This window comes from Volvox carteri (genome assembly GCF_000143455.1).
Source record: "Volvox carteri f. nagariensis unplaced genomic scaffold VOLCAscaffold_10, whole genome shotgun sequence".
NCBI lineage: Eukaryota > Viridiplantae > Chlorophyta > Chlorophyceae > Chlamydomonadales > Volvocaceae > Volvox > Volvox carteri.
In genome coordinates this window covers 362297-373108 of record NW_003307553.1, presented here as the reverse complement: position 1 = coordinate 373108, position 10812 = coordinate 362297, and the positions used below count along the sequence as shown (strand labels likewise).

The 10812-nt window shown below is 56.2% G+C and overlaps 2 protein-coding genes across 2 annotated transcripts in view; one reads left to right on the top strand and one right to left on the bottom strand.

Moving 5' to 3' along the window:
- Positions 1-5912, bottom strand: part of VOLCADRAFT_88765 (uncharacterized protein) — a gene marked incomplete at both ends in the record, with an annotated part of 8197 nt that extends 2285 nt beyond the window's left edge. Inside the window, 10 exons of the mRNA XM_002948377.1 lie at positions 459-649; positions 1204-1317; positions 1931-2044; positions 2315-2419; positions 2760-2984; positions 3194-3336; positions 3893-3998; positions 4184-4273; positions 5432-5671; positions 5904-5912. Of these exons, the coding sequence (XP_002948423.1) occupies positions 459-649; positions 1204-1317; positions 1931-2044; positions 2315-2419; positions 2760-2984; positions 3194-3336; positions 3893-3998; positions 4184-4273; positions 5432-5671; positions 5904-5912 (1337 nt within the window). The remainder of the gene's footprint in view (positions 1-458; positions 650-1203; positions 1318-1930; positions 2045-2314; positions 2420-2759; positions 2985-3193; positions 3337-3892; positions 3999-4183; positions 4274-5431; positions 5672-5903) is intronic.
- Positions 5913-6325: 413 nt separating this feature from the next.
- Positions 6326-10812, top strand: part of VOLCADRAFT_88764 (uncharacterized protein) — a gene marked incomplete at both ends in the record, with an annotated part of 10270 nt that continues 5783 nt past the window's right edge. The window contains 11 exons of the mRNA XM_002948509.1: positions 6326-6380; positions 6444-6568; positions 6647-6893; positions 6977-7129; positions 7252-7297; positions 7666-7720; positions 7965-8013; positions 8358-8812; positions 9014-9109; positions 9888-9966; positions 10307-10525. Coding sequence (XP_002948555.1) covers positions 6326-6380; positions 6444-6568; positions 6647-6893; positions 6977-7129; positions 7252-7297; positions 7666-7720; positions 7965-8013; positions 8358-8812; positions 9014-9109; positions 9888-9966; positions 10307-10525 — 1579 coding nt within the window. The remainder of the gene's footprint in view (positions 6381-6443; positions 6569-6646; positions 6894-6976; positions 7130-7251; positions 7298-7665; positions 7721-7964; positions 8014-8357; positions 8813-9013; positions 9110-9887; positions 9967-10306; positions 10526-10812) is intronic.

Sequence of the window (10812 nt, the reverse complement as noted above, 5' to 3'; positions counted from 1 at the left end):
AAGTGAAGCTGATGCCAAGGAAAGACGGATGCGCCAGAACCACTGTGAACCACTGGCGAATGAAGGGAAGATACCAGAGATAATAAACGGATAGGATAGGATGGGGGTGAAGGGGGGAAAAAGGGGGGAGGTGGGGGAAAAGATGAACCACGAACGAGTGAAGCTGCTGCCAAGGAGCAGAACTGACCAGTAGTAGTAGGTGGTGGTGGTGGTGGTGGGGATTACATGCAAAAAACAAAGGAGTCAAAAGGGGTGGGAACAAAGGTAGAGCAGGTGATAAAGAAGAGATGGTCAAGAGGGGGGAAGCTTGCTTGTCGGAAACCTCACCACTTGCCCTCCCACACCCCACAAACACCACACACCCCAGCCCATTAACCACACATACACGCACATGTGAAGAAAACCCCGACCGACCGACCGACCGACATGCATACGTACACTTATACACACACACACACGCCCCCTCACCCTTCATGCCGTACTCCTTGAGCCAGGCCTTAGCCCCCGCCACCGCCAGCGCCCCCGCAGGCTCCAAAATGGATCTGGTTTCGTTGAAGACGTCCTTGATGGCGGCGGAGACTGCGGCATTGGACACCAGTACGACACCGTCCACCAGTCCACGACACAGGCGGAAGGTCTCCTGACCAACCTGATGGGGGCGGGGTGGGGGTGGGGAAGGAGGAGGGGAAAGACGAATCACGAGCAAGTGAAGCTGCTGCCAAGGAAAGACTGATGCGCCAGAAGTGAAGAAGGCATAACTGACCAGTCGGCGGCCCCAGGAGGAGGGGGCGGGGGAATACGAAGACCACAGACGAGTGATGGTGATGTTAGGGGGTGTAGGGGTTGGTGGGAAAGGGGGTTACAACCGTTACAGTGGGTGAGGTGGAATCAATGCGACATGTGCAAGGAATCGATGGGCGGTTGGGTCTAAGGTTAGTTAGTTTGTTGGTTGTGGTTGGTTGTGTGTGAGTGAAAGGGGGGCCCCGCGTGTCAGAGACAAGGTGCATCATTTTTCAACACACACATAGAGATACACAGATACAGATACACACGCGCGACACACGGCACGTAATCCCCGGGGCCCTCCCCCATTTCCCCCTCCATTACTACTCCTCAGCTCTCAGAGGGCATTCGCATTTGCGTCTGGATAACGATCCCTCTTCCTTTTCCTTCCCCACTCCCCACTCTCCTCTCTCCCCCCACCTGTTTCACCGCCACTCCATCCGCGAACGCATCCACCCTGGACAGCACCACCCGCTCCCCCCGGGCCAGGCTCGCAGCCATGGCGTTGGCCCCTTCGGGTTCCACACCGATAATCTGGAAGGGAAGGCGAGAAGGGGAGCAGGAGAAGGGAAAGGGGGGTTAAGACGTAAGACTATGAACCACTGGCGAATGAAGGGGAGATACCAGAGGTAATAAACGGATATATGGTGTCCAGGAGAAGCTATTCAAATGCTGCTGCATCAGGAATATATATTTGTAAGCTACAGACCAATAAGCTAATGACTTGGAAAGTAGTCATATGGGGGCGACGCGGGACCAGCTGGGTTGCGGAGCGAAACACTAGCTGGCAAGTTCATATAGTCCAAAGAAGACAGAAGGCAAAAAACGCAGCAGGAAAACTACCTAACCGCCGGGATGGAAGGAAAATCTTATCATCAAATTAGAAAAAGGACGGAAATCAAAGTGGTGGTGGTGGTGTTGGTGCCGTGTAGAACTTACGGCGGCAAAGAAGAAGAAAGGGTATTATCGGAATGTGCAATGTGATGATGTATTCAAGAAGTCTACGTGGAGGCGACGTGGAGGCGAAAGAGGAAAAAAAATAGACTTTTGCAGCTGCTGCTGCTGCGACTGCTTGCTTGCTGACATGCATGCATATTGTGTTCCTCCCAGCCAGCCCCCCCCAGCCCCCCCCAGCACACACACACACCTCTGGCCCGACCATCCCAACCAATCCAAACGTTCGATAGCCCACCAACAAAATAGCGCGAAAATTGGGGGAAGGACGATTGGGTATGATGCAGAAAGCAAAACGAATCAGCTGCTGCCGAGGGATGCAGGGGTTAAGGAGGAGGTTCCAACCCCCTCTTTTACCCCGTTCCGTTCCCGCCCCTCTCTTTGCCAAACCCAAACGCCCCCAACCCGCACTTCTTCCCCCTTCCCCCTCTTCCCCCCCTTCAGTCGCCACGGACGCTTTTCGGTCAGTTTTTTTCGTTTGCTACTATCTTGCCCTGGCAGCAGCTTCAATCGCGTGTGGTTCGTCTTTCCCCCCTTCTCTCTCTTCCCCCTGCTGCCCTCCCCGCCCTCCCTTCACCTTAATTCCTGGTTTCAGAGCCTTCGTGAATGCGGCAATACCCGCAATAAGGCCCCCTCCGCCCACTGGCACGAAGATGGCGTCCAGCTTGTCCGGGTCGGGTGCCTGCGAGGGAGGGGAGACGCGCGCGTGTGCGTGTCTGTGCCTGTGTCTGTGTGTGTGTTTTTGTGTCTGTGTATTTGTGTGCCTGTGTGTGTTTGTGTACGTGTGTCTCACAGTGTGTCTGTCTGTGTGTCTGTGTGTGAGAGGACAATTTATGTTGGTGAGAGTTAGGGTGAAAAGTACCCAAAGTTCTCTGTCTATTTCCATAAGGCCCTCCCCCCTTTCCCTTCCCTTCCTAAAGCGCCTTCCAGACGCCCCGTAAGAGAAAACCCCTCCACTGCAACTTTTATCCACTGCAACTGGGTTCCCCCCACAACCTCTATTCCCCCGCCAATTTCTCCACCTGCCGCATGATCTCATCTCCAATGGTGCCCTGTCCGGCAATCGTGTACGGATCGTCGTACGGCGGAATGAAGGTGAGTCCCTCAGCCGCCGCCCGCGCCACCGCCGCCGCCTGCGCCTCCTGGTAACTCTCCCCCACCAGCACCACCTGACCGCCCAGCTTGCGGACATTGGCCACCTTGATCTCCGGTGTGTTGACCGGCATGCAGATGACGGAGGTGCAGCCCTAAGGGAGGTGGGGGAAATGTGGTTGGGGAGGTGTTGGGTGTGTGTGTGTGTGGTGATGGGGTGGGATGTTGGGGGTGGGGGAGGGGAAAACACAGGTATACCAAGGGGGGGAAGAGGAACCCATTCCTTAAAAATCTATCCATACGTATATACATACATACATACACACGCAAATCCCAGCGCCAGACCTCCCCCTCCTAAACCCACTAAGTCGCCGTACGCGCCGTACAACACATTTACCATTTTCGACGCCGCCAGTGCCACCCCTTGTGCGTGGTTTCCCGCCGAGCTGGTGATGACCCCCCGGGCCCGGGCCTCCGGAGGCAACTTGGCCATCTTGTTGTAGGCGCCTGTATGTACGTATGTTTGTACGTGCGTTTGAATGTTTGTACGTGGTGTATGTATGTATGTATGTATGTATGTATGTATGTATGTATGTATGTGTGTGCGCGTTGGGGGAGAAAGGCATATACCAGGAAACAACGAATGGACTGCGGCGTCGCGTCCTGTTTGGGGGGGGGAGACAAACCACGAGCATGTGAAGCTGCTGCCAAGGGACGAGTGCTGGGGGGAGGATCGAGTATATGTATGTATGTGTGTGTGTGAGAAAGCCGGTGGTATCTTTTCCTGTCATCTCCTGGGCCAGCCCCGGGGCCCATCCGCACTCCGAAGCCCCATCCGCACCCCCGCTGAAAATCCCCCCCTACCCCTCTCCACCCTACATCCTTCCACCTCACCACCTTTCACCACTCCCAAACCCTAACTTCTATCAAACAACGAGCAACCCATCTCTCCATCAAACAACGAGCAAACCATCTCGACCCCCAACCCTCCCCAAACTCTTTTCTTACGGAAATTTTCCGTCCGCCCCGCCCCGCTCCAACCCCCCTGCCCCAATCCACCTACCCCTCAATTTAAACGAGAACACGGGCTGCAGGTCCTCTCTCTTGAGTAGAACGGTGTTGCCAACCGCCTCACTCAGCTTTTGCGCCTTCTCCAGGGGGGACTGGATCTGAGTTGAAGGTGCGTGGGTGGGTTGGAGATCATATGACAAAAAACAAGAAATGAACTCTGTTTTTTGTGTATGTGGGGGGAAGAAGATGAGGAAAGGAAGGAGGGGAAAACTTATATGATAAGAAAAAACCATTTCCCTGTCCGCCCCTCTCGTATTTCCATACCAATGTATCAAATTCGTACCGCGACATCGTACACTCGTGCCGTCAGGATCTCCCGAAGGTAGCCGTCCGGCCCGAAGCGCCACTTGTTGGCGGCACAGCCTTCCGGGCCCTGTGTGTACGGCACGCGCGTGTGCAGGGGAAGTGAAATACTCAAAAGCGTGTGTTTTTAATTCACCGTTGGTATTTTAATCACGGCTGCCATCGCAAGGTTACTGACGCATATTGCGATGATGTCATCAAGTGATGCGGGATGTGATATTAACGATGTACGGAAGTTGGTTATTACGGTTGACAGACTGAAAGGCCGGATTCGTACGAAGCGGCAAGTTCTGTCAGCCATTATCATATCCGCGGAATTGTCTTTCGCTGCTGCAATGTTGTCCGTGGATTATCGGCTGGAGAGGTTTACGACATAGTTCCCATGTGGGTCACATCCGTCGCTAGGTTGCTGATGCGACCCAGGCAAAACAGTTGACATTCCTTGCCGTCAGGGCAAACGACCCGACGGGGGCCGAGCGCCTGCGCGTTTGTATATTCGTACGTACGTATATATGTGTTTTTATTGTATGTATGTGTGTTACATGGTTTGGGGGTGCGTGACCCCATACCTGTAAAACTACCCATACGAGCCGAAGGCCCAAGGGCATGTAGGTATGTGCGTTTAAGGCTCACACCTAAGGCAAGGCACGAGAGGCTGGTTCGGAAGCAAACAGCAGGGGGGACAGCAACCCAGTAAACACCCCATCCCCTTGCATGCATGTGAGATATTGAGCGAGTGGCCCTAACCGACTTAACGATCCTATGTGCTAGGGGTCTACTGGCTTCTATGGGTATCGGTGGGCGCAGCGGGAGTGAGGTGGTGCGTTTCAGCAGAGCCGCTCTGTCGTGCTGTGAGGCAAAAACGAATGTCCGAATCCAAGGTCTGGCGCGGGAAGCTGTGCGGAAAGGCAACGGTAAAAAGTTTTTTCGGAGCCCAGCAGCTATAATTCGACGTTGGTGAAAGAGGATTCCGTGAAGGATGCTGTATGTTATTGGGATAGTAGCAGGGCCGGCTACAGCAGCGCGCCTTTGCCGGACAGTGTTGGATCACTAGTTGTGCTCGGGGCAGCGTAGCATCTAGCATCCCTGCGCTGCAGCGTTTATGTTATAAGGAGAGGCGTGGAACGTGCGAAAGGTCTTGGGGGTTCGCTTGGCGTTGGGGGAAAAGGAGGCAGTTGCAAGGAGTTTGGTCTGGCACCGACATCTTGACATGGGCGTGGATTTGTACCTGGCAAGCGGGCTGTGTGCAGCCGAAGCAGCGGAACACGTCGTCCGGCAAGTTGAGGCCCACCCGGTTGACTGGGCTAAGCTCGCCTGGTGAGAGCTTGAAGTCCTCCGGGGCGCAGACTGTATTCTTTGATGGTGTCGGCACGACGCTGGGCTGTGTGCCGTTACTGCCGGCAGGCGGTGCAGAAACTTGCGGTCTTTCTCCGGCAATGGTCCTGCAAATCACGCCAGCTGCTCGGGGCTGTGGGGTTGACAGCCCGTGGAACGTGCGGCGGTGCGCATTTGGGGGGTGTGACCGCGAGGTAGGAAAGCTGCCTTGAGACGTAGAAGGGAGGACCAACCTATCCATTCCTGACAAGTAATTTTTAATACAGGCGTGGCAAATGAGTACCGCTCATATCGATTACGCGCGAGCAGGCATAAGCCGAGATAGCCCTCAGGGATCACGGACCGAAACTATTAAAGCAACTCACGACGAACATGTTACTTGTCCTGTGGAAAGAAATTTGTGCCGGCGGGATGCCGTACAAGTTGGGCAATAAAGGCAAATCCTGCTTTGCAATTCCTCCGCAACACAGCTCAGCACGTACATTGTCGTCTCATATCTCACAGTGCGTTAGTCCTTCACACCGCGTAAGTTGTATGAGCAGTACCAGTTAAGGTTGCTTCAAGCGCCCTGGGTGCCCGAACTGCAATGGTTGAGTCGCAACGAACCTGCTAACCAGTCCTGGTGGAGATACTAGTGTCGTCTAAAGCATAGTTGCAGTTCAGCGGGGGCTTTGGGAGCTTCGGGCCCGGTCCCGCCCTAGATTGCTTTGAATCAAATGCTTCCGCCGGCCGGGCGGTATTTGACACTACATATTAGGCCTTTGTAAGGAGTTCTCACGGCTGCAAAATGGCAACTCGCGAGCGAAGAGTTTCGCGGCCGCCCTTGCGTTTTGTCCAGGATGGTGAGGTCAAGTCTTTCTGTGAAGGTCCAGCAGCTCTCAGCCGGCCTTGTATCCTGAACACAGCTACAATACCTTGTCAAAATGCAGAGTACTGGGAGCAGGGCCGGCGCAGGGACAACAGGCCGGTCCGGCAGGTCTACAAATTGCTGAAACAGAAGGACATTCGCAAGGACCTTGCAGGCCAGGAGGTTTGTGTCAGCCCTCAATGCGTGAAAGGGTTTTGTTCAGCTGCTCCTGACGAGGCCATGACCGTGTACTTCTCATAGGTTCACGTCTACTGGCCCGAGGACCAGCAATGGTATCGTGCAAATGTGGAAGAGGTAAAACCCTTTGCAAATGCAAAAGTCCTGATGGCCGCTGAAGTGTCATGCAAGTGTACCTTGGCCCCAACACGCGTGAAGGTGACGATACAGCAGTCGGAGCAGCCATCCGCATACCTTCATTACCCAGACACGGATGAATATGAGGACGTGAATTTAAACGAGCTGGTTGAGTCCAAGCAAATTGCTGTCAGTAAGTCTTAAGGGCAAGGGCCTACAGTATTCTTTTTCAAGGTGATGCTTCCGATGATCCACATTTTGCCGTGGTTAACGCAGTTGAAAACAAGTCGTTTTACGCCAAGTTAAAGCGGGATGAGATTCCAGTCAATGCGGCTGATCGGTTGACCGCCGTGTATGAAGACGACGATGGCTGTTCTGGCGACACTGCCGCTTATGATGACGTTGGCAGTGACGAGAGTGAAGGTGATGGTGAGCCACGGATATCCCGCGAGCATCACAAGCAGGTGCGCGTTGTGTTCGCTTTAACACATGTCAAGCCCATGTCCTTCGCCTTGTTTCAATCTAGCCTCACATGCCCTTGACTACTCCAGGTTCAGAGATCGAAAAGACCAAGAGAAGCTGGTTTGGAGCGATCGGGTAAGTCATTTGCTCTGGAACTGTTTTGCCTTGTCCTACGATGCTTACGTGCAGATCGCCGACCAAGCCGAGCAACTATCGACGCAACGTTCCTCAGACGGGGTGCATAGCTAATTGCACAATAGCGCAACGGATGCCGAGGAGGGGACGGACTGCGTGCCGTTGTGATGGTTGGCCATGTCCAACGCTGACGGTTGATTAATGAAGTTGCTGGCTTCGTCTGTCCCATTTGTTGTAATCAATAACGATGTAGATGAAATTTGGTTGTCAGAACACATCTTCCGGTCAAAACGGTCTGAGCTCGTGGCTTTCCGGCGGTTCGTTTCTGCTCTCCATATGTAACCTTGCATCGCTCGCTGCACGCACAGCCCGAAGCAAGGTTGCCAGGATTTCGATGAGCTACAGCAACTGCGCAATCTTACAGTGCGCGCATCGCTGCCCTCCAGCAGAAATGAAACAGCAGTGCTGCGGAAACGAGCGCATTAGAGGGCTGCACTGGATCGGCCCCAGTACCTTGGGTTTGTTCCCAACAGCCATTGTCCCGGTGCTCAGCTGCGTGTATATCGGCCACATGAAGACATGGCCCGCAGTCGTGGGCCCTGGCGCATTCGTTTCTTGCCCGAGGGGTTGCAAACTTCCAACGGATACCGCTCCATGAACTCTGCAGGGAATGCCAAACGGACAGCAAGCGGTAACTCGAGTGGAGACGAAGGTTGGTGGGGTGTTGCTGTTGCCGAGCCCATATACCTAGAACTCCCAAGCCAAGACACGCCCACCCTGGAGTCTTCTCCGCCTAGGCAGACAGGCAGGCACCACTCCTCCACCCTTCAGCGTCTCCTTGCGCTTCACTCAGAACATTCCGCACACCACCAGACACACCGCACGCCTTCAGTCACCCTCACCTCTTCCGCCCACTACCTCGCAAGTTGTAGCGATGACCATCTTCCGCCCCACACGTGATGCACACAACAGCATCCCACAATCATGTCCCAATAACCTCAAAACACCAACATCCACCCCCCGCCCACTCCCCTTTTCCCCGCGCCTTTTCCCCATGCAGGCGCGCCCGGACCGCACCCCCATCTGCGCCAGCCCCACGGCAACGGCACTGCCGTACAGGGAACACCCGGCGGCGCCGCCGGCGACGCGCTGGCGGCTGACAATGACATGGCGGAGGCGGAGGCCTTCAAGAACAGCCTCATGAACGCGCTGATGCACACCTTTGGCGGTGGCCCTCCCTCAACCATGATCCCTACCCCCGGCGGGATCATGATCCCCACCCCAGGGCCAGCGGGCGGGGCCGTGGCTGCCGCCGCCGCCGCTGGCACCGTGGGCGTCGCTGGCGGGCACGCGCCCATGATCATGATCCCCACCCCCGGCGGGGCTGCCGGCGGCGCCGCCGGCAGCGGCGGCAATATGCCCGGGGAGGCACCTGGGTCCGCCCGCGGCAGCGGCAGCGGGGGCCATCTTCGAGGGGAGCGCCACGGCGGTGGACTGCGGACTCAGGCCAGCTTGGTGAGTGGCGCCTGGACCGGTCATGAAGCTGGGGGTTGGGACCGGGGGGTGAGGATGCAACGGTTCATGCCAGCGGGTCAGATCATGAACACACACATACATACATACATACATGCCCGCATACTTTGGTCCGTCAGTGGTTCGTCTGACGACTCCTCCTCCTTTCTGCATCCCCACCTCCTCCGCACCCCTCCTCCGCAGCCCTCCGCGGGCAGTGTAGGTAATGATGACGAGGTGCGGTCCAAGGTACGAGAGCAGCTGGCGTCGGCGCTGCAGCGGGCGCTGGACGAACTCAAGGTGAGGGGGCAGAGGAGAGAGTGGAGGGGAGGGGGTGGAGGAGGGGGGGCGGAGGGGGGGGGAACGATCACATGCGAGAAGGCGGGAAGAGAACCGCCGGTGTTCGGGGGGAGGGGGGGGTAGATGTGAGTGCATATGAGTGGGTGTGGAGCAGCTCGGTACGTAGAAGTGGGCGCGTGCGGGCGCGTGGTTGTTGTTGGATGTGGTGGATGTGGTGGTGGTGCGACCTGGGTAGGTGTAGGTATGTGGGTGGTCTGGACGCGGCGGGGGATCTGTGTGTGGGCGAGTCATGGTGGTGGGAGTTTTCAAACGTTGTGGGTGGTTGTGGGTGGTTGGTAGCGGGCAGGTTTGTTATCGGTGCACGTATGCGCGCGTGTGTGTGTGTGTATGTAACTGAGCCCCTCTTCGTCCATCTTCCCCCCCGTCCCTCCTGGACTATCCATCCATCTATCTTTGGTATCTACTCCATTCGCCAGTGGTTCGTCTCCTAACCCCCTCCCCTTCATCTTCATCGCTTAGCGGACTCACTCCCTAGGGGGGGCAGTTCCTTCGGACTTTGGACGCCTTCCTGCAGTCAGTCAGGCAGTAGCTCATTTCTGAATCTTTTCTTTTCTCACATCCTGTGATTCCTCCTCCCATCATTTCCCCTCCACATACACATACACATACACACACACCTACCCAAACACACATGTACACACCTTTCTTAAGGAATTCCTCGCCCGTGGTCTCCCCGCCCCCCCCCTTCCTCTCCTTTCCCTCCCCCTCCCCTCTAAAGGCTGAGGGCTACACGGAGGCGCTCCCCGACCCGGCGGCTGTGGCGGCGGACGTGGAAACCGAGCTGTACAAGCTGCACGGTGCGAGAGCGGGCCGGACCGGGTCCCGTGTGACAGAGAGAAGAATATTGCTATTCCTACACTTCCATAACTGCGCCTTGGGTGGGAAATTTGGGGGGGGGAATTCGGGTCGGTCTTTTTTCACACCACCTATAGAGGGTAAAGTGAGGCTTTGTCCCGCTTTGTCGTACTTGCTCCCATATGTGTGCACCATAGATTCGTACCATCCATACCGTACGCTTTTTATCCTTTTATCCCCCTTTTATTCTCCCACCGCTCCTGCCACCTCACCCCACCTCACATCCCACCCACAACTCCACCCCAAACCTCACCACGTCACCGCTCCCCACCGTTCCCACAGACAACTCGGTGTCGAAGGACTACAAGGCCAAGTTCCGGTCCCTGTCCTTCAACCTCCGCGACAACGGCAACCCCGAGCTGCGGGCCCGCGTGTTGCGGGGCGAGCTGCCTCCCCCCCGGCTGGTGACGCTGGGTCCCGCAGAGCTGGCCAGGAAGGAGCTGAGCGAGTGGCGGCAGAAGAGGCAGGAGGAGGCGGCCAAGATGGTGTTTCTGGATGCAGGTGGGGTAGGGTACGACGCGGGGTGGGGGTGGGGATGAGATGAGGAGGAGGGGGATGGGGGGAGGAGTACGGGGGTAAGGAGGGGCAAGGGAAGGTGGGGGTTTTGGTGTGTGTGTTTTTTGTGGGAGGGGGGATTCTGGCACGCAGTCAATCCCGCGTTCAGTCCGTTGACGTCCACGAGGGCATTGAGTGTCATTTTGGCTGAAGGATTGAGGTGTGTGTGTGTGCCGCTGCCTGTGTTTTTGTAACCCTGTTCCTTTACTCCATTTCCCCCCCCCCCACAAAGA